The sequence below is a fragment of the Cydia pomonella genome, chromosome 22, assembly GCF_033807575.1.
Source record: "Cydia pomonella isolate Wapato2018A chromosome 22, ilCydPomo1, whole genome shotgun sequence".
Lineage (NCBI taxonomy): Eukaryota > Metazoa > Arthropoda > Insecta > Lepidoptera > Tortricidae > Cydia > Cydia pomonella.
The window spans coordinates 3,074,717-3,096,191 of NC_084724.1; the positions used below are offsets into that span (position 1 = coordinate 3,074,717).

Consider the following 21,475-nt stretch of genomic DNA (forward strand, 5'->3'; position numbering starts at 1 on the left):
CCGCGAAACACGTTCAACGTGTCGCACTTGTAAATTCGTACGTAAGCGTGACAGGGACGAAACATGTGGAACGTGGTTCGCGGTAGGCTCTCTGATAGTGAGTAGACTGTCTTTATGTGTGTTAATAAAGATAGTTATAATATAAAAGTAGCAAAATATACTAAAAATAATCACCTACATAGCATGATGATATTTTATTTTATTAGAATTTATGAGTTTTTGTTAAGATCAAAAACCACAAATTTTCATTTTTACATTTATGTTAAATAAATGGAGTTCAAAGCGTTTATGAAATAACAAGCTTCAAAAACGCCTTCCGGCATTTTGTCGGTTATGTTTTTCATTCGAATTTTGTGAATTTTGTGAAGTTTGTCACTTGTGTAATTTACAAAAATTACTTTTTATCTTACTGTACTTACTAGCTTTCGTGAATTAACTGATATATTTTAACAAATACTGATAAGTGCATAAAATATTCAAAATGCCGAGAACAAAACGACCCGTTCGCGTACAAGAGAAAAATGGAGTTAAAGACGACGTGTTGAAGAAACTTGACAAAATCGGTAAATAAATAGAAAATTAACTAAGTTTTCTCTATTCTAACATTGTGTCTTGAAAAATAAGAGTATAAAATGCATTTCTAATATCCTTGGCCATACAACGTAAATAAACAAACATGGTGTCCTAAGACATTTTTATATAATTCTGTCGTTTGATTATTTCAGTGGCTGAACAGAAAGCGAATATAGACTCACGGGTACACATGGAGTGCAGAAATCTGGACCTCGCATTCAAAATGCTGCTCGGGACTATTAGTAACACTGTTTTGAACAAAACCATTGGACAGCTAGTAGGTTTTCATCTTGTTTTTATGACATAAGTAACTGTAACCGTAATCCCACAAATGCGGAGCATAAATTAAATTAACAAAACTGATTCAACTTTATACATATAAATGTAAACATTTATGTTGATAATATATCTCCCTGACATGATTGTTAGCCAACTACTTATTCTGTTACTGACATTGAAACAAAGCAAAACGAATTAGCAGGTCTACTGGTTGTGCCTGGGGCCTTTGCCGAACAATGGGATTCTTTGTATTACTAGACTAAATAAATAAACTGGTGGTCCACCTCTCATCTATGTCTTAGACCAGGGGCCCATTTCTCGAACAGTATTAGACTAGTGGAATATGTGACCGTGGTTGGCAAGTCCCACTTTTTCGCTTGCAATAAGGACGAGATTTGCTTGTATCTTAATACGAATAAACTAACAAAGCATCCTTATGGCAAGCGACAAAGTGGGACATTTTGCTGGTATGCATTTACCCACTTATACATTGACCTACAAAAAGTGTATACTTAAGATACAAGTAAATGTTTGCTTAGTTTAGACTGTACAAATATTTATGATTTCAGAAAAATGAACTTCACATGAAAGAAGTGGCCAATACCACAAGGAAAACAAGAAACTTGAGCAGAGCAACCTCCCATGATGATGGTATGAATTATAATGTACTACAATACAATACAAATACTCTTTATTGCACACCTCAATAAAAACAATACAGAGAGAAAACAGCATCAGAAGTAGAAGTAAACAATAGGCGGTCTTATCACTAAAAAGCGATCTCTTCCAGACAAGCTTTAGCTGTAACTTAACATTCTTGGGAAATTATTTGTAGTTTGATCATTCTCTCTAATATTTCTTGATTGAAAGTTATGGTTTGACCAAGGCTCAGACTCAAGCTGTTGTACTGAGCATTTCTCGCAAGTTTTTTTCCTATTGCAATACTATATTCCATTGCGATACTATCACTACTTCTTATAAAACAAAGTCCCCCACTGCGTCTGTCTGTATGTTCGCGATATACTCAAAAACTACTGAACTGGATTGTCATGTGGTTTTCACCTATCAATATCATAATATCAATAGCTTTAGTTCAATTCGCAAACTAATGAGTCAAGATTTCTCCCACTGTTAACACTTATGCAATTCCATCTTATTTATTTATCTTTTGTTCTTCTCGTTATATGTTTAACTCAGTCTCACTGTCAAGCAACATAGTTATAAGCATAATATCTATTATTAATTCTGCAATTTCGCACGCCATGTACTTTATGCAGTTTCTACCTGTGGAAACTTGTAATTGGCTCACTGTTTTTATTTCGAAACCTATTTTGTTACATTAGCTGTAAGTTTTCCCAAGAAGTAAAATAAAAAAATAAAAAAAAATAATCAAAATAAAATATCACCTCCGAGCGAGCATACGCACGCGGGCGAGGAAAACGCACGCCCCGCCTCGGGAGGAAATTGCCTCGCGCGTATGCTCGCTCTGTGTAGACCCGGCTATTTAATACATTGCATTAGTAATTCTACTAAGAATTAAATAAATAAATACATATTTTTGGGGACAATCTACACAGATGGACCTAGCCCCAAACTAAGTAAAGCAGGGATTCGAACCCAGGACCATCAACTTCATAGGGTCACTACCCACTAGGCCAGACTGGTCGTCAAAGTCGGTTATTGAAGAACATTGTCATTGAAAATGTAATTTCAATTTCGAACTAATAAACAATTACTGAAACGAAATAGACATAGACACATCAGTATTTATTGGTTACTTAGCCAAAATGGGTAAAACAACCCTAGTTTGTCCTATTCAGCTCAAAACCCTCTTTCAAATCATATAAAATTATTAAAAGAATTTTATAGGCTTCGCAACAACTCAAAAAAGGTAACAGATATATTTACCAATTCTAGCGTAAATAAAATTAAAGCATGTGCCAGACGGCAGACAACCACAGTTCCTGCAAGACGACCTTGGTAGAAAAACAGTGGTTTTAAGCCATGAAGCAAGAGGTTGAAACCAAATTCTGCATGACCTTTAAACACCCTTGGTAGACGGGCGTGCTCTGTCAACCATTGGTTTTGGGCTTGTTGTAAACCATGTAGACAGCCGCGCTTCTACCTCGCTTCTACCAAGGTCATCTTGCAGAAACTGTGGTTGTCTGCCGTCTGGCACATGCTTTACTGTTTGTGTCCTATGTGTATACATTTAACTTTAAATACGAGATATGAGACACATACTTAATAATGTTTTACTACTCATACCAACATTTTCACTTGTTCTTTTTAATAATTGTATTCCTCATCATTTGTGAACTTGTATAGTTTGCGCGTGAAATCTGAGGAATCAGGTTTTTTCAAAACCAAGGTTCGAAATTCCTCAAACGTCGCGCGCGGACTATTCCTGTCATTCTGTTCACTACTAACCCAACCATGCCATGTCGTTTCCACTAACCGGGTGCTTTTGGGGCAGGCTACCTCACCGAGACCTCGCAGGGCTCCGGCGAGCGCGGCAAGAAGATGGGTATGTATGGCCTTTGTCTTCGCCTTTACAAACTTCTTAATAAAATTTATTGTGTAATTCGCTTAATTACTTTTTTCATAAGTGGTAACTTCAAATTTTCTTAAAAGCGTGATTTAATGTATTTACGGTTTTTACTCAATTATTTACAAGCAATGAAAATGGGTCGCTTAGTATACAAGGTGACCCATTTTTGTTGTTTGTGAGTGTAGACAAAAAAAAAATACAAAAAATAATAATTCTTTATTTTTGTAACTTACACATTAACATTAGACAGGGAAGTTAGTAGACCTTGCTCTAGTAAGAAATGTGTTTATATGCTTGGAGCTATTTATTTTCGGTATATTTTGTAGTTAGGTATGGTAACATTATCATCTTTTAAAATATTACGTTTCCGTTTAATTCATAACTTTAAACCGTATATTTAAAGACGACTTGTTCGAAAGTGTATTTTATCGCGTAATAACAAATTATACAATAGAATTTTTATTTTTCTCTGTTTATTTAGTAATATAGTACCGTTTTACCATTGATTAAGCGGATCCACACAGAGCGAGAAATTACCTCGCGCGGCAAACGCCCGTAACTTTTGCCTCACCCGAGCCAATTTGTTCGGCAAGATGGCGTCACTCAATCAACTGTTCATCGCGCCGCACGTAATGACTGCAGTGGCTTGCGTTTCTTTTATTTGGCTATTTAAAGCAATTCAAAATAAATTGAGAAAGAAAAGAAGGACACGATAATTTGCGACACTCGTTATTACTGGCCGTTTTGTGCGCAATCAAATTGCGTATGCTCACTCTGTGCGGACCCGCCTAATGAGTCATTCAATATAGGCAACATAGGGCACAGTGGGTATGCTCTTTTCAGGGTCTAAAATCCTTGTTATGATGAAAAAAAAGAGGTGTAAGTAAAAATAAATATAACAGGGCCTCCGTCGACCAACCGCGCGTCCCGCTCGCGCTCGGCCGACGCGTCCGCGCGCCGGGCGGCGGCGCCGCGCTCCGACGCCAAGCCGCGGCGCCGCTCCCGCTCCGTGCTCTACAAGACGCCCGCCTACAACAAGACTGCCGGCAAGCGCTACCCCGACATCACTCCCAAGGTATTGTCCAAATAAACAACTCATTTGACGACCGGTCTGGCCTAGTGGGTAGTGACCCTGCCTATAAAGCTGATGGTCCTGGGTTCAAATCCTGGTAAGAGCATATATTTGTGTGATGAACACGGATATTTGTTTCTGAGTCATGGGTGTTTATATGTATTTAAGTATTTATAATTATAATATATTATATATATCGTTGTCTAGGTACCTACAACACAAGCCTTATTGAGCTTACTGTGGGGCTTAGTCAATTTGTGTAATAATGTCCTATAATATTTATTTACTATGGTACCGTTACGTTGCTGTAAAAAAAGTAGCAAAATATTATTTATTAGAGCGAGCGAGCAGCCTCGCGAGGAAATTTCCTCACGCGGCAAATGCCCGGACTCGCGCGGCCGCGTGCTCGTGTAACTTGCCTCAGCACGTTTGCCTCATCCGAGCCAATTTGCTCGGCAAAATGGCGTCGCTCAGTCAACTGTAATGACTGGAGTGGCTTGTGTTTCTTTTATTTTGCAATTTAAAGCAATTCAAAAGAAAACGAGGAAGAAAAGATGGACACGACAATTTGTGACATTCGTATATCATATATATTTTTTGGGCAACATTGACATAAATTTGGAACGTGACTGTTTGAAGACGTTTAGGCCAATTCGAACGTACTTTTCCGTACATGTATTGATGCAAGCGAGAAGCACGGTAACTAAATTACATACGTCATTGTACGTTCAAATTGGCCTGATCCTTTTCGATGATCAATTGATGATGATCGCGCGCGACTGATTCTCCATACAAACGAGTCCAATACCGCTACCACTGTAGGGTGACGTGGGGGAGCACTCAAGCGCCCCATAGATAAATACTTGTTTTTACAAATACAAATACGTTTGTTTCATTACTTTTTACAGCAGTTCATAGGTACAAATATGTATTAGGTAGGTAAGTAGTCCATCTTAGGTACAAAGTGTAGGTAAGTATTTATCTCAACAATGTGCACCAATTTTATTGTGTAAGTAATGAAAAAGGTGCGGGTACAGGTTGCTGGATTTAAACCAGCGCTTGGTCAGCTAATCGAAGAGGCATCGGTATCATGTAGCGAATTGTACAATTGACATAAAAAAATGAGAACATTTAGTAGGTAACAAGAGTTTTTACGGGCTAACATTGGAACAGAATAATAAATAACATGTATTGTGTATCATGGAGTTAGTAATTACCTAAAAGTTAACTTTATGATCTTTTTTCGCGTGAAATATTTTTTTTAGTGGTCCTAATTTTTTTTTATACTACGTCGGTGGCAAACAAGCATACGGCCCGCCTGATGTTAAGCAGTCTCCGTAGCCTATGTACGCCTGCAACTCCAGAGGGCGTTGCCGACCCTAGCAATTCCCCCCCGTTGAGCTCTGGCACCCTTACTCACCGGCAGGAACACAACACTATGAGTAGGGTCTAGTGTTATTTGGCTGCGGTTTTCTGTAAAGTGGAGGTACTTCCCCAGTTGGGCTCCGCTCTAGATAAAAAAAAAATCTGAATTAATTATAATGTAATGTAAAAACTAGTGTATACGCCAAATCTTGAGGTTTGTTGTCAAGCGGATCCCAGGCTCCCATGAGCCGTGCCAAAATGCCGAGACAACGCGAGGAAGAAGAGGTCCTAATTATAATAAGATACCGAATATGCCCTTAATCGGATCCCCTTAATTTTTGTTTCACGCTGTTTACTATTTGTTTGCTATTTTTGTTTTAAGTAAATGTGTGTACTTACTTATTATTTATCATTTAACGGTCACCGTAGCCTATGGATGCCTGCAACTCCAGAGGTGACACATGCCCTTTGCCGACACTTTAAAAATCTGTACACTCATTTCTTTACCAATTCACCATGAAGGGGGGGGGGGGGGGGGGGGGGGGGGGGGTCAAAAAGTCGAGAAAATAAATATGACTTTATTAATGAAAGCTTTCGAAATGAGTAAGCAAGCGTCATGTCGGCAGGTGGCGCCGCAGACTCCGCTGACGCTGCTGCGGCACGCGCGCCAGGGAGAGATGCTCGTCTCCATGTCGGGCTCGCCCGTCATCCCCTCCGTCGGAGCGTGAGTACATCGTCATAACGGAACATCCATACTGTATCGGCCATGTGCACAGTTCCAAATATGCTTTTCTTGAGAGGCCGTTATCGAGTTTAGTCGCAAAAATGTCAAATTGATAGATGAAGTCGATGAAATTGTACACCTTTTGTTAACTATAAGAAATAACAAGTACTGGTTTCTATTAGCACGTCTTGTTATCTTTCATTTGAATAGATAATTTTTTTGAAAAAAGACTCACTTCATTAGTTATGATTCTTTTTCTGATAGATGTTTAGGTAAACGCGCGTAAAGCACTGATTTTGTCGATCTTATTTGTAAATTTCGTAAAGTTTGGACTGATAAAAATTGTAATTTTGTATTACACATACCCTGTACTTCAACTTTAGTAAACTACATTTTTGTTATTATAAATTTGAAGTAGTGTAAATGAAAGTTAGACGAAATCACTTTTCTCCAGAAATGACTTCAAAACAAGTGACAATTTCTCTCGAAATCGACTTAATTTTAACGTAATTTTGAAACAACATCTACAACATTTGCTGAAACTGTTCTTATACATCATTTTGTATAATTAACACATATCACTGAAATAATAAGGATCAAAGTCAAATGGCGTTCTAAAAGTTTTTAATCATGTGTCGAAAGATGGCAGTAAATTTACTGAGACTATAAAATTTTCTTTGACATTCCACCTCTATTTCAAATTCTCTTTGCTATAACAAAATTATTGAGTCTACCGTGTTAGTCACCCTTGACATTTTAACTTTCGAATTCAATTCTAATTCTCTCTTACCTGATTCGTGTCCGTTGGAATCAATCGATCACGAGTTATTCGATGAATTATAATTTCAGCATATCAGCGGAAAGCAAGGCGCATTGCAACTTCATGCTGAAGGACGGCACCATGCTGTCTCTGCAGCCCAACCAGCTGCGCCAGTCGCAGGTGAGGCTCTTCACATTGTTACACAACGTTGTGCGAACGGGACGTCGCTATATCCATGGTGGTGTTTCGTTCACTTCGAGCGTCATCATTGTTATATCGTGTATAAATATTCGCAATCTTCTTCTAAGTCGATCCCTCACTGCTAAGGATCATGACTCCGCTTGCTAATTCTCCCTATGGCAGCTCTCCACTTCTCCCTGTCGGTTGCTTTGTGGGAACCGTTGCTTAGTGTGATGTCCATCTGGGCGGATATTTGGTCACACCATCCCGATGGACTTGGTCCTCCAGGCCGTCTGCCATCCACCATTACACCACCATCACCACACCACACCATTTCTAGGATTATTTATTAATAGCCAACTAACTTGGAAATACCATATAAATGAAGTGTGTAAAAAATTAAGTAAGTCAGCATTTGCTCTTTATAGGCTTTCCAAGGTAGTAAATAATGACGCTTTACTTGTTGCATATCATGGACTTGTTGGATCGGTACTACGATATGGAGTCATCTTTTGGGTCAATGCTGCTGATAAAGACGCAGTACTCAAAGCACAAAAAAGATGTGTACGATCTATGTGTGGTCTAAAAATTATAGATAGTTGTATTCCGTACTTTAGATCACTAAATATCCTAACTTTGCCCTGTCTATATATCTTGGAAATGTCTGTCTTTGTGAAATGTAATCCAAACCTTTTTGATAAAATTGCTGACACACGTAAGCTCCCTGTACGATCTCAATACAAAAATGAATTATGCCATAAAGTGTGTAAAACAGGCATGATGCGCAATAGTGTGCTAGGAATGGCACCTCAAATATATAATAGAATTCCGAACAATATTAAAGAATTAAATATTGCACATTTTAAGAAGGCGTTAAAAACGCTACTACTCAAGAAATGTTACTATAGTCTACAACAGTTTTTGAATGATAATGATTTATAGCTCTTTTCTATTTTTGACATTATTTGTAGTTCTATAAAATTTCATTGTTGACATTCTTTAATATTTTATTGTTATTGTGAGTTTATCTTTCTGAAGTGATTTATTATTTTTGTAATTGATTTGACTAATGAAGCATGAATACCTTAGACCTGTGCATGTTAACTTAATTTTATATAATAACAAATTCGTACGCCAAGCGGCAAAACATAGTGTTCGCAATATGCTTTACCTCTAAGACCAATGTACCTATGTTATAACGAATAAATATATCAATCAATCAATCACAAGTCTCCAAGTTGCCAGGGTCTACGAAATTTACGGGAAATATACATTTTGAAAAATCTGACGCATTATGAGCAACTATTAAAATCTCAATTTTTTAAAGCAAACCAAAATGCAACCAAACATGAAATTTTGGAAACTGCTAGAGGAAGAAATACTCTATGCTGCTATGTTTGATTTTTTGGATATTTGTATACTGCGCCTTTTTTTTGCAACCAATTAAATTCAGCCGTTTTTGCGATTTTCAAGGCGCTGTAAGTTTCTTCAAAATAAAATAATCCAAAAAAGCAAAACATACAGGCACAGATATTATTGTTCTTAATTGAAAAAATAATTGGTCTAGGTTAAAAATCCAGGGAGGTACAGTCGAGAGCGTTTGTATGGAAAAATCGCAACTACGAATTCCTCTTAAGGATTTCTTCCTACGTGGAAATGTTTTATAATGTTAATTATAATGACGACCGGTTTGGCCTAGTGGGTAGTGACCCTGCCTACGAAGCTGATGGTCCCGGGTTCAAATCCTGGTAAGGTGGCATTTATTCGTGTTATGAGCATGGATATTTGTTCCTGAGTCATGGGTGTTTTCTATGTATTTAAGTATTTATAGATATTTATATATTATATATATCGTTGTCTAAGTACCCTCAACACAAGCCTTATTGAGCTTACTGTGGGACTTAGTCAATTTGTGTTATAATGTCCTATAACATTTATTATTTATTTAATTAATTTTTCAGGCTTTCATCCCATTCTCGCTGATGGACGCCGACGTGGTGGAACAGCTGAAGACTCTTCAAGCCAGCCTCGCCTCGATAGTGGGAAACGTCGATACGTGACTTCACACACGCAACAAAATATTACTTACAGGATAGTTAAGTAAGAAACCGATTGTTCGATAGGTCTCATTTAAGGTTATGGTGGAGACCCGCATATAATTGTTGTAAGAGGGCAAGAACTCGCATTTGTATACATAGGATGCTCAGACACAGGAAAGAACAGCCTCGCTTCTGCTCTACCGACCTTCTGTTTCACAATAATAGCAAAGAGAATTTGAAATAGATGTGGATTGTCAAAAATCGGCACTATTTTGTACAGAAAATGACAAACATGGCGTCTCCAGTTGGTTAGATGCTCTTAGCATTAAAACAAAGAATGGGTTGAGATAATTATAATTATAAATAATGTAACTTTCGTAAGTTCACACATTGAGTTAAATAGGAATTATTGTGAATGCTAGACTGTGTGTTTGTATTGTATTATTAATTTTTATTGTTATGGCTGACGATGCTGTGTGCGTTTAATGTAATTATTGATATTATAGTTTTTAATTTTATACTTTGTGTTTTTTTTTCTATAACTAAGCACTTATAAGAAATGTGTTTTTCATCACATCAGTTAAAACCTCTCCGTATTCTTTAAAAACTGAAGAGAAACCTCCATTTTATTTACAAAAGTGGCAAAATTACTTATTTTTTTGCAAAATTACTTATTTTATGCAATTTTCGAGTTTTTACCTCGCATTGGCTGGTTTAATGGGGTCTCTGTTGTTTCCCATATAAGTCATAATGTATTTTTTTTATACTACGTCGGTGGCAAACAAGCATACGGCCCGCCTGATGGTAAGCAGTCTCCGTAGCCTATGTAAGCCTGCAACTCCAGAGTTACATGCGCGTTGCCGACCCTAAACCCGCCACCCCTCGTTGAGCTCTGGCAACCTTACTCACCGGCAGGAACACAACACTATGAGTAGGGTTTAGTGTTATTTGGCTGCTGTTTTCTGTAAGGTGGAGGTACTTCCCCAGTTGGGCTCTGCTCTAGATCTGGAATGACATCCACTGGCTGTGCCCTACCACACAAAGCGAGATGACATTCGCAATGCCCATACCTCTCTTTTGGACGCAGTTTAAGGACGTACCCGGGTCCATTAAGGACGTACCCGGGGCCACACAATGTATTGTTTGTCCGCATTTTCGTTAGTCATAATTTGGTTTTTCTCAGAAACGCGTAGCTTTTCAGGATTGCCATAAACCTAACCTAACCTATCTATATGATAACCTAAGGAAATTCCTGAAAAGTTAACGGCTTCAGAGTTACGACTAATGATAATCTGACTATCATTACATTATGACTTTCAATAATTATGTCAATTAAAGGGATCCCGAGTTTAATGTTTTTGTGCAATAATAAATGTGTTTTCCTTTTTGCCCGCTTGTTGTGACCGCCGCCATGCATGAGGCAGGGGAAAATGGGAATGATTTATATAAAGCACCTATTCCTATCTGTACTCAGCGGTGAAAATTGGGAATTCACCATGATAAATACTTAATAACTTTCATTGGGATTTCATTTTGTTATCTCTTAGTGTGTTTTCCTTGGGTAAGCACCCTTTAAAAATTGTGTATTTATCATTTATTTATTTATTTCAAACTTTAGTGCACATATAAAGAGTACAACAGGCGGACTTAATGCCATTAAGCATTCTCTACCACATTTCACCACATACCGCATTCTAGGTATACACTCTGAACTGAACCAAAGTTTGTTTAACCCTCGTGCCTAGAAACCTTCGTAACGCTCAATATTTCACTTTTCGAATCACTCGCTACGCTTGCAGTTAAATTGTGGAACCTATCGCTAGCTCAGGTATCAATTATAGCAGGAATTGAACAACTTTTGTGCCCCCTTGTAAAATAAATATTGATTGTTTTGGTATTATCATCATAATGGGGTAAACAAATTTCAAACTCTGTGTAAAACACGTTTATTTTTATAAAAACAATAATCGATTATTTGTCCTGAACTGGATCTAATGGTGGTACCGGCTGGTCCTCTGCCGAATCTGTAATAAGTAATTAAACACATTTATATGAGGTAATTACCTATGAAATTGGCGTTTAACCCAATAAAACGATCTAGAATCATTAAATTAATAATACTTCGTACGAACTATTATTGACCGAAATTTAGCGAAGGTGTCCGTTTCAGTTTGGGCAAAAATGCTTTCGTATGTTCGGATGTTCTCTACAGGTCGAGTTTCTCAACCAATTTAGTAAGATAAAGTTTTTGTTTCGTTTTTTAGTAAAAGTTTAAAATGGCGGATATTGGCATAAGGATTTAAGTGACAGTAGGGCTATGGCACTTAAGATCATTGTATGAAATCTTTACCAAACGATGGATTCGATATAACGCCTACAACTAGGAGAACTGAGGTCATACCGAGAACCACGTTCGACGTGTTGCCTCTCTGTCGCACTTGTAAATTCGTACGTAAGTGTGACAGGGAGAAAACACGTCGAACGTGTTTCGCGGTAGGCCCTCTGGACTTGGTCCTGACCACTATATTCTCAATATTTCTCGATTTTGATTTCAGATACCAAACAGTACTAGAAAGGTACTTAGGAAACTTGAAGTAACTCGTTATAATAAATAGCTATCATCCTGTCAGCCTGACGCTCACAAATAATAGCGATCGCCGGGCTCGCAAAGGAAGGGCTCGAAATGCTTTATTATTTCGGGGATAAGCAATGCTTTTTTTTAATTCACCTGAATTTTCGTAAAGTTTGGCTAAGATGGGACAATCTGACAACACCGTTTCACGCCCTCGCCAGACAAAGAATTAAGGACTTTGGAGCAGGCTATCTGGAGCCAAAGGAATTCAAAATGTTACCCATGAGCTCCATCATCCGGGACATGGAGATGGTCGAGAAAGCTCTTGAGCAGTTGAAGGATCTTTCCTAAGGGGGTAGTTACACAAAAGATCCCTATGGGTAGAAGTGTATGTGCATAGGCCCCCGAAAATGTAAGATAAGTTTTATCCATATGGATTTCCGCAAAGTAACGCCTGATTCAATTTTTTTATGTATGGGATTGTCAGTATTCTTTAATTACTACTCTGGTACAGTCAAGGTAATTAAATATACACACCCTTATAGGGACCGTACGCGTTGGAGGGTCTGCCATCTTGTGGCCTGAATCGGAACCATAGACATGCACATGTACACGTCACGTGTTTTCTTGTGTATAGTAGGTTCTGCCATCTTATGGGCTACATCGGAACAAAAAACATCACATTTACGCCTCGCGCCAAAAATCTGACGGCTCCTGTGCTGCCTCCTACAGTTCATGCACGCTCCCTATTGCCTATACATTAAAGTAGTGTGTACATATTTTTGTCACTTAGTCCATGTAGATATTTAATACCTAATGACTGTATTAGTAGTTTCTTTTCTTACCTTCCTGTGTTGATAGATGGTTGCTTAAACCGTTTCGAGCATGAGTCACCGGGATACGCTTGTTCAGCTTCTCATCATGTATCCTTTCATGATTTTTCAATTGAAACTGACGATTGCAAGCAAAACTACATTTTTCACATTTGAAACGTTTGACAGCATGTCTTGCCTCATGTTTTACTAGATTATTTTTCCTTACAGTAGTATAACTGCATATGCTACATTTGTAAGCCTTCTTACCTGTGTGACTTGTTTCATGGACTTGCAAATTCCATTTTCTGTCAGTAGCAAAACTACATTTGTCACACTTATAAGGTTGGACATTGTCATGTATTACTTTGTGTTTAAGTAGATCATCGTTTTTGGCACAAGCAAATTTACATTGGTCACATTTATAAGGATTTACATAGGTATGCATAGCTTTATGGAGCAGTAAATGGTTTATTTGTGTACCAGCATAGCTACATTGATCGCATTTGAAGGGTTTTTCGCCAGTGTGTTTCCGTTCATGTACTTGCAAACTAACTTCTTCACAGAAAGCATTACTGCAAAAGCTGCATTTGTATGCCTTTTCCTTAGTATTTTTTCTTTCAAGAACTTGCAATTTCCTTTGAGGGTTGCTTGGTTTGACAGTATGTACTATTTTATGTTTTAGTAAATCATCTTGTTGGGTACAAGCATAACTACATTGGTTACATTTATAAAGTTGGACATCATGTATCTCTTCATGTAGTAAATTACTTTTGCTAGTACCAGCATACATTAGTTCACATTTGAATTTGTTCACAGTGCGATGCCTTTCAAGGACTCTTAAACAACTTTTGTTGCTGGATTTCTCATCACAATTTTTCCTCATGTGTCTTACTAAGCAAACCCGATTGACAGTTTCATATTTACAGTGAGCACATTTAAAAATTTTTGGTTTTCCACTTGATTTCTTTTTTGGAGATTGCTCTGCAACAGAAAAATTAAAGTGTTTCTAAAAGATAGTTAAGAAGTATAGTTACATGATGAATGAGTAGGGCATCTGTATAGAGTCATGAAGGTCAATACAGCTGCTAAGAGACACTCTTAGTGTAAGGGTGTTTTGACCAGAGATGTGCTATGCTATGTTTTCATATATTTGAAACGTAGCTGGAGCTGCATTTCAAATGAAAACATAGCATAGCAACCATAGCACATCTTTGGTTGAAAGGCACCCTAAGGCCTGAGTGGACGCTCGAGTTGGGCATGCAGTGGGGCATGCATGTTCAACAAATGCAAACATATAGGAGCAACCTTGGTGCATGCTGCTCACATCACTTGTGAGCCCGACGCCACGCTGCACGCCCCGCCGAATGCTCCCCTTCGAGTGTCCACTTAAGCCATATTTTGTGGTAGGAAGTTGTCAGTGGCATAGTGTGAAATAATCTAGCCTTTAGCTATTCTGTGAGTTTCCATTTCTCTTAATGTGTATTCGCAATGTAATAAAAAAGGTTAGCTCCAAGAAGGCCCTACTAAATGTGAGACCATGGCCGACAGACCACCGCATACCCATGCCATCGTGTACACGCCACTATGCACTGGTAATTGTTGAAATTGGGAGTTATTTCTCAGCTGAACTTGTGCTTCAACCTGACACATCTAAAAAAAGCCCAACAATCGATCAGCATCAGAAATCAGTAATTTTTCTGATATGTTAGAAATGTTGTTTGCTTATCAGCGCCACAGCCAGTGACTTTTTATGATTCCAAGATTTTTATAATAATCATACAATGATGGTCTAGAATTTGCACTAATAATTTTTCAATTTCGTAATATTAGGACAAATATAGGCTAACTCAGAGAGATTCACCTATCCAAAGAAATATTATTTGATAATATAGGTAATCTATATCTGGTGGCCTAGCAGTAAGAGCGTGCGACTTGCAATCCGGAGGTCGCGGGTTCAAACCCCGGCTCGTACCAATGAGTTTTTTGGAACATATGTACGAAATATCATTTGATATTTACCAGTCGCTTTTCGGTGAAGGAAAACATCGTGAGGAAACCGGACTAATCCCAACAAGCCCTAGTTTACCCTCTGGGTTGGAAGGGCAGATGGCAGTCGCTTTCGTAAAAATTAGTGCCTACGCCAAATCTTGGGATTAGTTGTCAAGCGGACCCCAGGCTCCCATGAGCCGTGGCAAAATGCCGGGACAACGCGAGGAAGAAAAGAAGAGAAGAGGTAATCTATATCTCAAAAAACAAACAACACAAACAAATCTATATCTTAATTAATTTTAAAAGAACTTTAATCTTAATTAATGTCTGAGCCTTTGAAGAACAAAGGCAATTGGAACTCAACCCAAAGGGTGGTGAGATAGAGGCCTGATCACTTTATCGGAAGTGTGCTGAACTGCAATAAGTGTGACCATACATTCACTGCAATAATAGGCAATGCCAGACACCTGAGAGTTACAATCGTCACTCTCACTAGCCAGTACAATCTTACCTTCGCCGAAACAGGAGGATATCTTAATAAAACAATTGCAAGAACTGACTGACCTTTGGTAGCAATGATGCGCTGCTCCACGGCTGGCTCGGGACCGCGCGCAGGCTCAGGTAACAGCTCATTATTCTCTTTTTCGTTTCCCGCCGCCGTGTCATCTGTCTCGTGTTTTATACTAACAACATCCAGTGATACCTCAATTTCAATAGACACACTCTCGCCCAATGACTCGTCGTTTACATACGAAGGCTCGACTTTTATAGGCAAGTCCTCGCAGGACGCTTTTTGCACACACACATCCTCAGGGGGCTCAGCCTTTATAAAAACTTCCTCTGTGTCTTGCAACGTTGACTCCATCGTCAGCTATCAACCGGACTTATAAATACCGTCACGTCAAATTTGTATGTGATGTTCACAGCAACAATTCTGGACTTGAAAAGCATATGGTCGGATCTAGTAATATCAAGGTTTCCAGGAGAGCAAAAATAAAAACCAATAATGATTTTGCCAATAATTTACTCAATTTACATGCGAAATGTCCGTTTTTTCTGTCATCGAAGGTAAGCTATTATACGTTTTATTTAATTACGTTTTGCATACACTTCTCGTTAAATACATTTTTTAATCATATTTATTTAAATTTATCACACGAATACAACTTTATGCCTGAAATAATTTAATTTACCGTAGTTGACACGTACGTTATGTTTACATCCGACTTAATGCCTGCAATTTTTATTGCTCAAGTCTGATTGTATATTGAAATATCGCGTTATGGTGTAATTTTTTTTTAAATGCATATAGGCAGATGTTATTATATACTTATTATATATATTGTATACTGTATTGGGAAATAAATTATTTCAAGCAGAAGGTTGGAAATGCTATCAAAACTTATTAAATTTAAGCCAAAAAATAATAAGAATGCTTAATTATCTATACAGTAGCTATTTTCAATGCTTCACGACATAGTATAAAATAAATTCGCTTCTCGCTGTCTGTCTGTCTGTCTGTCCCTATGTATGCTTAGCTATTTAAAACTACGCAACGGATTTTGATGCGATTTTTTAAATATTCAAGAGGAAGGTTTGTAACTTTGTATGTGCGAAGCCGGGGCGGGTCGCTAGTGTTTAATAAATGGAAAGTTTTAGTCACAATCGGGAAAATCAGATCCATCAGCACTATGTTTCAAATGTTTGTAGAACCCGTGAAATTCTTGAGGCACCCACTGCAATAGATTTATTAAATCTTTATATTTAGCAGAAGATATTGGTTTTTCTTCCTCTCGCACATTTGGCAAATTTGCTGCAAACTGTACTCCTTTAGATGTATTTCGTACAAAAGATATTTCAGAAAATTCATGTGTAAAATTTGTTTTGTAATAAAGCACTCCCGGCGCCTCTTGTTTCAATTTTAAGTAAACACATTCAGATATTTTAAAGTCGATTCCTTCCTTGTTCTTTTTTCGCTGAACTAATGGTCCATTCTTCTTATATAAAGAGGTTATATCTTTAAAATGTGACAGTGTCATATCAAATACATCAAAATTTCTTTTTCCTCCGCATGTCCGAATAAATTGGGACCAATCTCTCGGAATTGCTATTTGCATAGTTTTCAGTTGCTTCTTTTTTCTTTCAATTTGTGAATGTACTTGGTCAACCTCCATATGGGTATGACCCTTGAGCATAAACTTGTGATTGACAACCTTTAAATTTGGAAATTGGTGCAGCAACCAAATATAAGTACTCACTATCATAAAGTTCCTATTTTGGCCTGCACAGTTGTCTGACCAAAACGTCAGTTCTTCAACAGTTGATAATTTCAATTTATTCTCATCTGCCCAACGCAGGAGACAGGATGCAATTTCATTGCCTCCTCTACCACCAACGTTTTCAGACCATAGCATATTAGTAGCACTATTATCTGTTGCATCAAATATTGTTAAATTTAAAGTCCAAAGTTTGCGTAAGTAGAACGACTTTGTATTTGTTAAATTTGGAGTTGCTAAGCATTTTTGTAGATCAAACATGAGAACTTTTTTCTTCCCTGAACTAGTCATTGCTTCTTCTTTGTCTTCTTTTTTCAACATGTATCTTTTCTCAGCTAACTTGCTATGATCTTCATACTTTTCTTCTATTTCCTTTTTTTCGGTTTCATCTTTTGCGTTCTTTAAATTGTTTTGATATTCATCACAATCATCACATGTGTCTAGTGATGGTAATTTAAAGCTTAGGTTAAATTTAGTATTGAATATATTTCTGTATATACATTCTTTTGCAATCAGTTTTTGAGGTGTATTCTCTTCTTTCATTAGTATTTTATAATGAGCGTACATGGTTGCAATGTTTAAGTCTGGGCCTAAATATTTTTTCTCACTTTTTTGACGCGAATAGTGACTTTCATAAAACGGGTAGCATTTTATATGATCCATTACATTTTGAATCATCAGTTCAGGTGATTTGTTTCCTGGAACATGCTTACCCCTTTGATCTCCAATTGTCAATCCTCCTGCCAGTTGTTTTTCCATGCTTATTTTAACGAATTTTTCTCCTATTGAAAGTGTGTTCAAATACATAACCTTGCAGACCTTTTCACTTAAACCTCCAATTGTAAGACTGTAAGTGTATGAGAATTTTCTTCTATCCGTCTCTAAGTCACCGTCGGTTTTCATCAATCGCTTTTTACTTTTCTTCACATTACTTACAATAAATTGCCGACGCTGATCCCAACTTTGACATTTCTTCCAAAACTCATTAAATATTTGCAATCTTTGATCATTAGATATTTTCAAATAACATTGCGCTTTGCATGAACAAGGGTCTTTTAGTTTACGGCCCTCAACATCAGGTATCTTTTTGGCAACAGCAGAACGATATGGAGATCCTTTCAATCTTGCTATTTTGGATGCATTCCTTTTCCATTTCGATGTATTCACAATTTTCTTTTTAACTTTGTGCGTTACTAATGATTCGGAATTATCTTCAGATGTATTATTTGTACCTTCCACATTGATGTAATTATTACTTATTAAATTTGATGAAAGAGTTGGAGCATCCTTGTCTTCAATATTATCTCCATGTGTAGTTATGTCTGAATCGTGATTTAAGCTCACTTCTGCAGTAAATTCAATTGGCAAGGTATTATTACACATCACATTATTATTAATTGATGTATTGTTAGGTAAAGATTCAGGATTTTGTGGTTTTATTGGCGAATATGAATTTTTTTCGCTGTCGGAATCACTACTCAAACAACCATTTAGGTTAACATCAACAATTACTCTCTCGAGGCATAGTTTCTTAGCAGGCGGTAAAGAAAAATTGTCACCTTCATCAGACAGGCACACATCAAGTTTATCTTTTAAAGGTACAATTTCAAAATTAATTTCTGGAGGTTCTGTAGTGTGGGGTCTTTTCATAGGTAAGGGGCAGTTTCTCGTTTCAAGTTTATTTTTATTTGGAGAAAATAAACGCCTTTTTACTCGATTTATGCAAACTGCATCGGGGGAGTTGCTAATTTGACTGCAGCTTGAGTTATAGTCGTCTTTGTTTGGCTCATAATTTTTATCTTTAACTGAATCATCGCTGTCATAGTCAAAACTTTCTCCTGAGGCATCTGAAAATATAAAATGTTTTGATAAATTAACACTTTCAAGTCATAATTAAAATAATGTACCTAGTAATTAAGACGATTGTCAATGTGACTAAGTTAAAAACCGGCCAAGAGCATGTCGGGCCATGTTCAGTGTCTATAGTTGTTTTTAAATTTTATTTTTTAATATTTCGGTATGATTAGTTCTCAAATTATAAGCTTTCATAAAAAAGTGTCATAGTTGACTACAGAAAGAACCCTATAAAAGTGTTAAACGAGAAATCGTATGTAACCGTAAAAAATATAGGTTTCAAATGCATATGAAGTTGGATCTATGTGAAATTTTTACTTGAAATTTATTCTAAATTTTTAGTAATGATATTTAATAACATACCATGTATTTCTTTAATTTTAATTTTATTTGTTCTGACATCCTGGAATGTATTTTTTATAAACAAAATGTTCGGATCTTCTTGTTCTCCTTCCACACAGTTGTCATTCCCTGGAAGCACAAAAAATATGTATAAATGTCATCTTGCCTTATGTGGTGGGGCACAGTACAGCGGATGTCATTTCAAATCCTGAGCAGAGCCCAACTGGGGTAGTACTTCCAACTTACAGAAAACCGCAGCTGCAGTAATAGATATGCCGATAATATAATTATAATTAGCACTTCACAGAAAAGAGGACTTACCGGAGACATTATTTTCTGATTTTTCTCGAGTTTCAATTATTTTGCCTCGAAGTTTAGAAAGTAACCGCCGTTTTTCGATTAAGTCTTGTAACAGTACACTCTGTAAAAAAAATAGTAATCAGTAAGTTCTTAAGTACCGTGTCATGGCTATTATATGTACCTAAATTAATAAATGTAGAAAGTAGGAGATACATTTTTTACCCTCGTAATTTATTTGTTTGTTGTACGATATCTAGATTCCAGTAAACATTAAAAGTATTTCAAGTAGGTAATACTGTTATAAGGCAAGAGAGTAGTACAATTTTCCTTTTAAAAGGATATAAAAGTTACTGACTACTATGACTGTTATGTAACTGACATGTCAGTTGGCTTTTATTATAATTACATAAGACGAAAAGTATAAAAGAAAAGATGTACTTAATTGCCTTCGACTAACTAAATAATTACTACTATTTATTTGAATCGGGTAAATAGGGTTACATTTACATTGTTGTGGTTACAAACCCGTATAAACAATGGATAGCTAAGCGTTATTTAAAAATATCTGTTACTTAGGTAGGTGTGTTAAAGAAGAAGATTTGTAATTTTACTCATTATTTTTCCACATAGGTATTTCGGACCGAAAAGACAAATTCAGTATGTATGCATGTGTCAAAATCCACATGATTTAAATAACTTACCTTACAGTTATCCTCCATAATTAAATATATGTAACGCCACACAATAAAACAACTAAACACAATTTATTATCACTTGTGATTCTATTTTTTCACAACTAACTGACCCGCGTAATGAGATTTTGTTTTGTTATTACGGCAGGTACTTTTAATTCTGGCCGGCCGCCGCCGCTGGCTAGTCTACCTACATTCACCGCATTATATCTATCCCACTTTGACATGCATAATAGCAAAAAAAATATTTGCTCCTCACTTACAATTGGGTGGTTCTGCAATGCACGACAATCTCGGTGAGAAGATATCCAAACTATCATCGGAAGCGACCAAAATTTGAACTATCAATTACGAATAAGTTGAAGACATAAGGTTTTATAATTTGATACGCATATAATTCTAACTATTATGTTGTCAATATTACAGCAATAATGTCTCACAATTGAATGCGATAATATGCATTGCTAGAAATGTACAACAAATTACTAGCATAATGGCATATGTTATGAAACACATATATATTTAGCTGCAAACTTTGGCAGCATAAGGACGTATCTGTTAACACACCCAACGCGAAGAATGGCGGCGAAAAATATCACTTCAAAGCATAACGCTTTATGTTTTAATGCGTCCCTGTTAGGTATTCGTAATTTATGTCATAACGGTATTAATAAAAATAACGCCACATGCCTTACAACATTTTCGGAAATTCATCATATCGGACTTTATGCATGAATTTATCTCGACAATTAACAAAGATAGAAACATAAGAGTTAGTGTCTTAGAATTAGAAACAAAAATATAGTAAATATACATTAAAAAGTCATTTTGGGCTTAACTTCTTATCCGACCATATGCTTTTCATGTCCAGAATTGTAATTATCATCCATTAGTTCGATTTCTTGTTGAAAACTCGGCTAGGCTCGGCAATTCACGCAAAAGTCGCAAAATATGCGCAAAGTAGTACTCAACGTCAACTGACAGATTGTCAGTTGTATTTTGGGCCAATTGGGCCTCGACCTGTACGGACCAAGACAAACCAAGACCAAGATAAGTTGGCCAGAGAGTGCAAGTGTTATTTTAAACGTCAAA

At 36.9% G+C, this 21,475-nt stretch overlaps 2 protein-coding genes across 6 annotated transcripts; one reads left to right on the forward strand and one right to left on the reverse strand.

Annotated features, from left to right (window-relative positions):
• Window positions 1–316: 316 nt before the first annotated feature.
• Window positions 317–10,061, forward strand: LOC133530466 (uncharacterized). Of its 2 annotated transcripts, XM_061868383.1 has the most exons (8): window positions 318–563; window positions 726–850; window positions 1,422–1,503; window positions 3,329–3,379; window positions 4,306–4,478; window positions 6,467–6,564; window positions 7,414–7,504; window positions 9,466–10,061. In XM_061868383.1, exons 1-8 carry the CDS (start codon window positions 482–484, stop codon window positions 9,562–9,564), a joined length of 801 nt encoding a protein of 266 aa, XP_061724367.1. In that variant the 5' UTR covers window positions 318–481; the 3' UTR covers window positions 9,565–10,061. The 2 variants fall into 2 exon arrangements, with proteins under 2 accessions (XP_061724368.1, XP_061724367.1); XM_061868384.1 differs by lacking the exon at window positions 3,329–3,379 and having other exon boundaries at window positions 317–563.
• Window positions 10,062–11,473: 1,412 nt separating this feature from the next.
• On the reverse strand, window positions 11,474–21,427 carry LOC133530460 (zinc finger protein 271-like). 4 transcript variants are annotated; one of them, XR_009801311.1, is made up of 5 exons: window positions 21,198–21,427; window positions 19,413–19,812; window positions 15,484–19,042; window positions 12,961–13,911; window positions 11,474–11,567 (listed from the first exon to the last, which is right to left on the reverse strand). XR_009801311.1 is itself a non-coding variant. In XM_061868374.1 (4 exons), exons 2-4 carry the CDS (start codon window positions 15,782–15,784, stop codon window positions 11,515–11,517), a joined length of 1,305 nt encoding a protein of 434 aa, XP_061724358.1. In that variant the 5' UTR covers window positions 15,785–19,042; window positions 19,413–20,115; the 3' UTR covers window positions 11,474–11,514. The 4 variants fall into 4 exon arrangements, 1 of the variants encoding a protein (XP_061724358.1); XR_009801310.1 differs by having other exon boundaries at window positions 19,413–19,520; window positions 19,713–21,427; XR_009801309.1 differs by having other exon boundaries at window positions 19,413–21,427.
• Between the last annotated feature and the right edge of the window lie 48 nt (window positions 21,428–21,475).

Excerpts from the sequence above, each read along its gene's own strand:
- LOC133530466 (XM_061868383.1), top strand. The coding sequence starts at position 482 with ATGCCGAGAACAAAACGACCCGTTCGCGTACAAGAGAAAAATGGAGTT. Across the intron at positions 3,380-4,305 it reads CGAGCGCGGCAAGAAGATGG|GGCCTCCGTCGACCAACCGC; the intron begins GTATGTATGGCC and ends TAAATATAACAG. Across the intron at positions 4,479-6,466 it reads ACCCCGACATCACTCCCAAG|GTGGCGCCGCAGACTCCGCT; the intron begins GTATTGTCCAAA and ends TCATGTCGGCAG.
- LOC133530460 (XM_061868374.1), bottom strand. The coding sequence starts at position 15,784 with ATGGAGTCAACGTTGCAAGACACAGAGGAAGTTTTTATAAAGGCTGAG. Across the intron at positions 13,912-15,483 it reads GCGCATCATTGCTACCAAAG|AGCAATCTCCAAAAAAGAAA; the intron begins GTCAGTCAGTTC and ends TTTCTGTTGCAG. Across the intron at positions 11,568-12,960 it reads CCATCTATCAACACAGGAAG|ATTCGGCAGAGGACCAGCCG; the intron begins GTAAGAAAAGAA and ends TACTTATTACAG.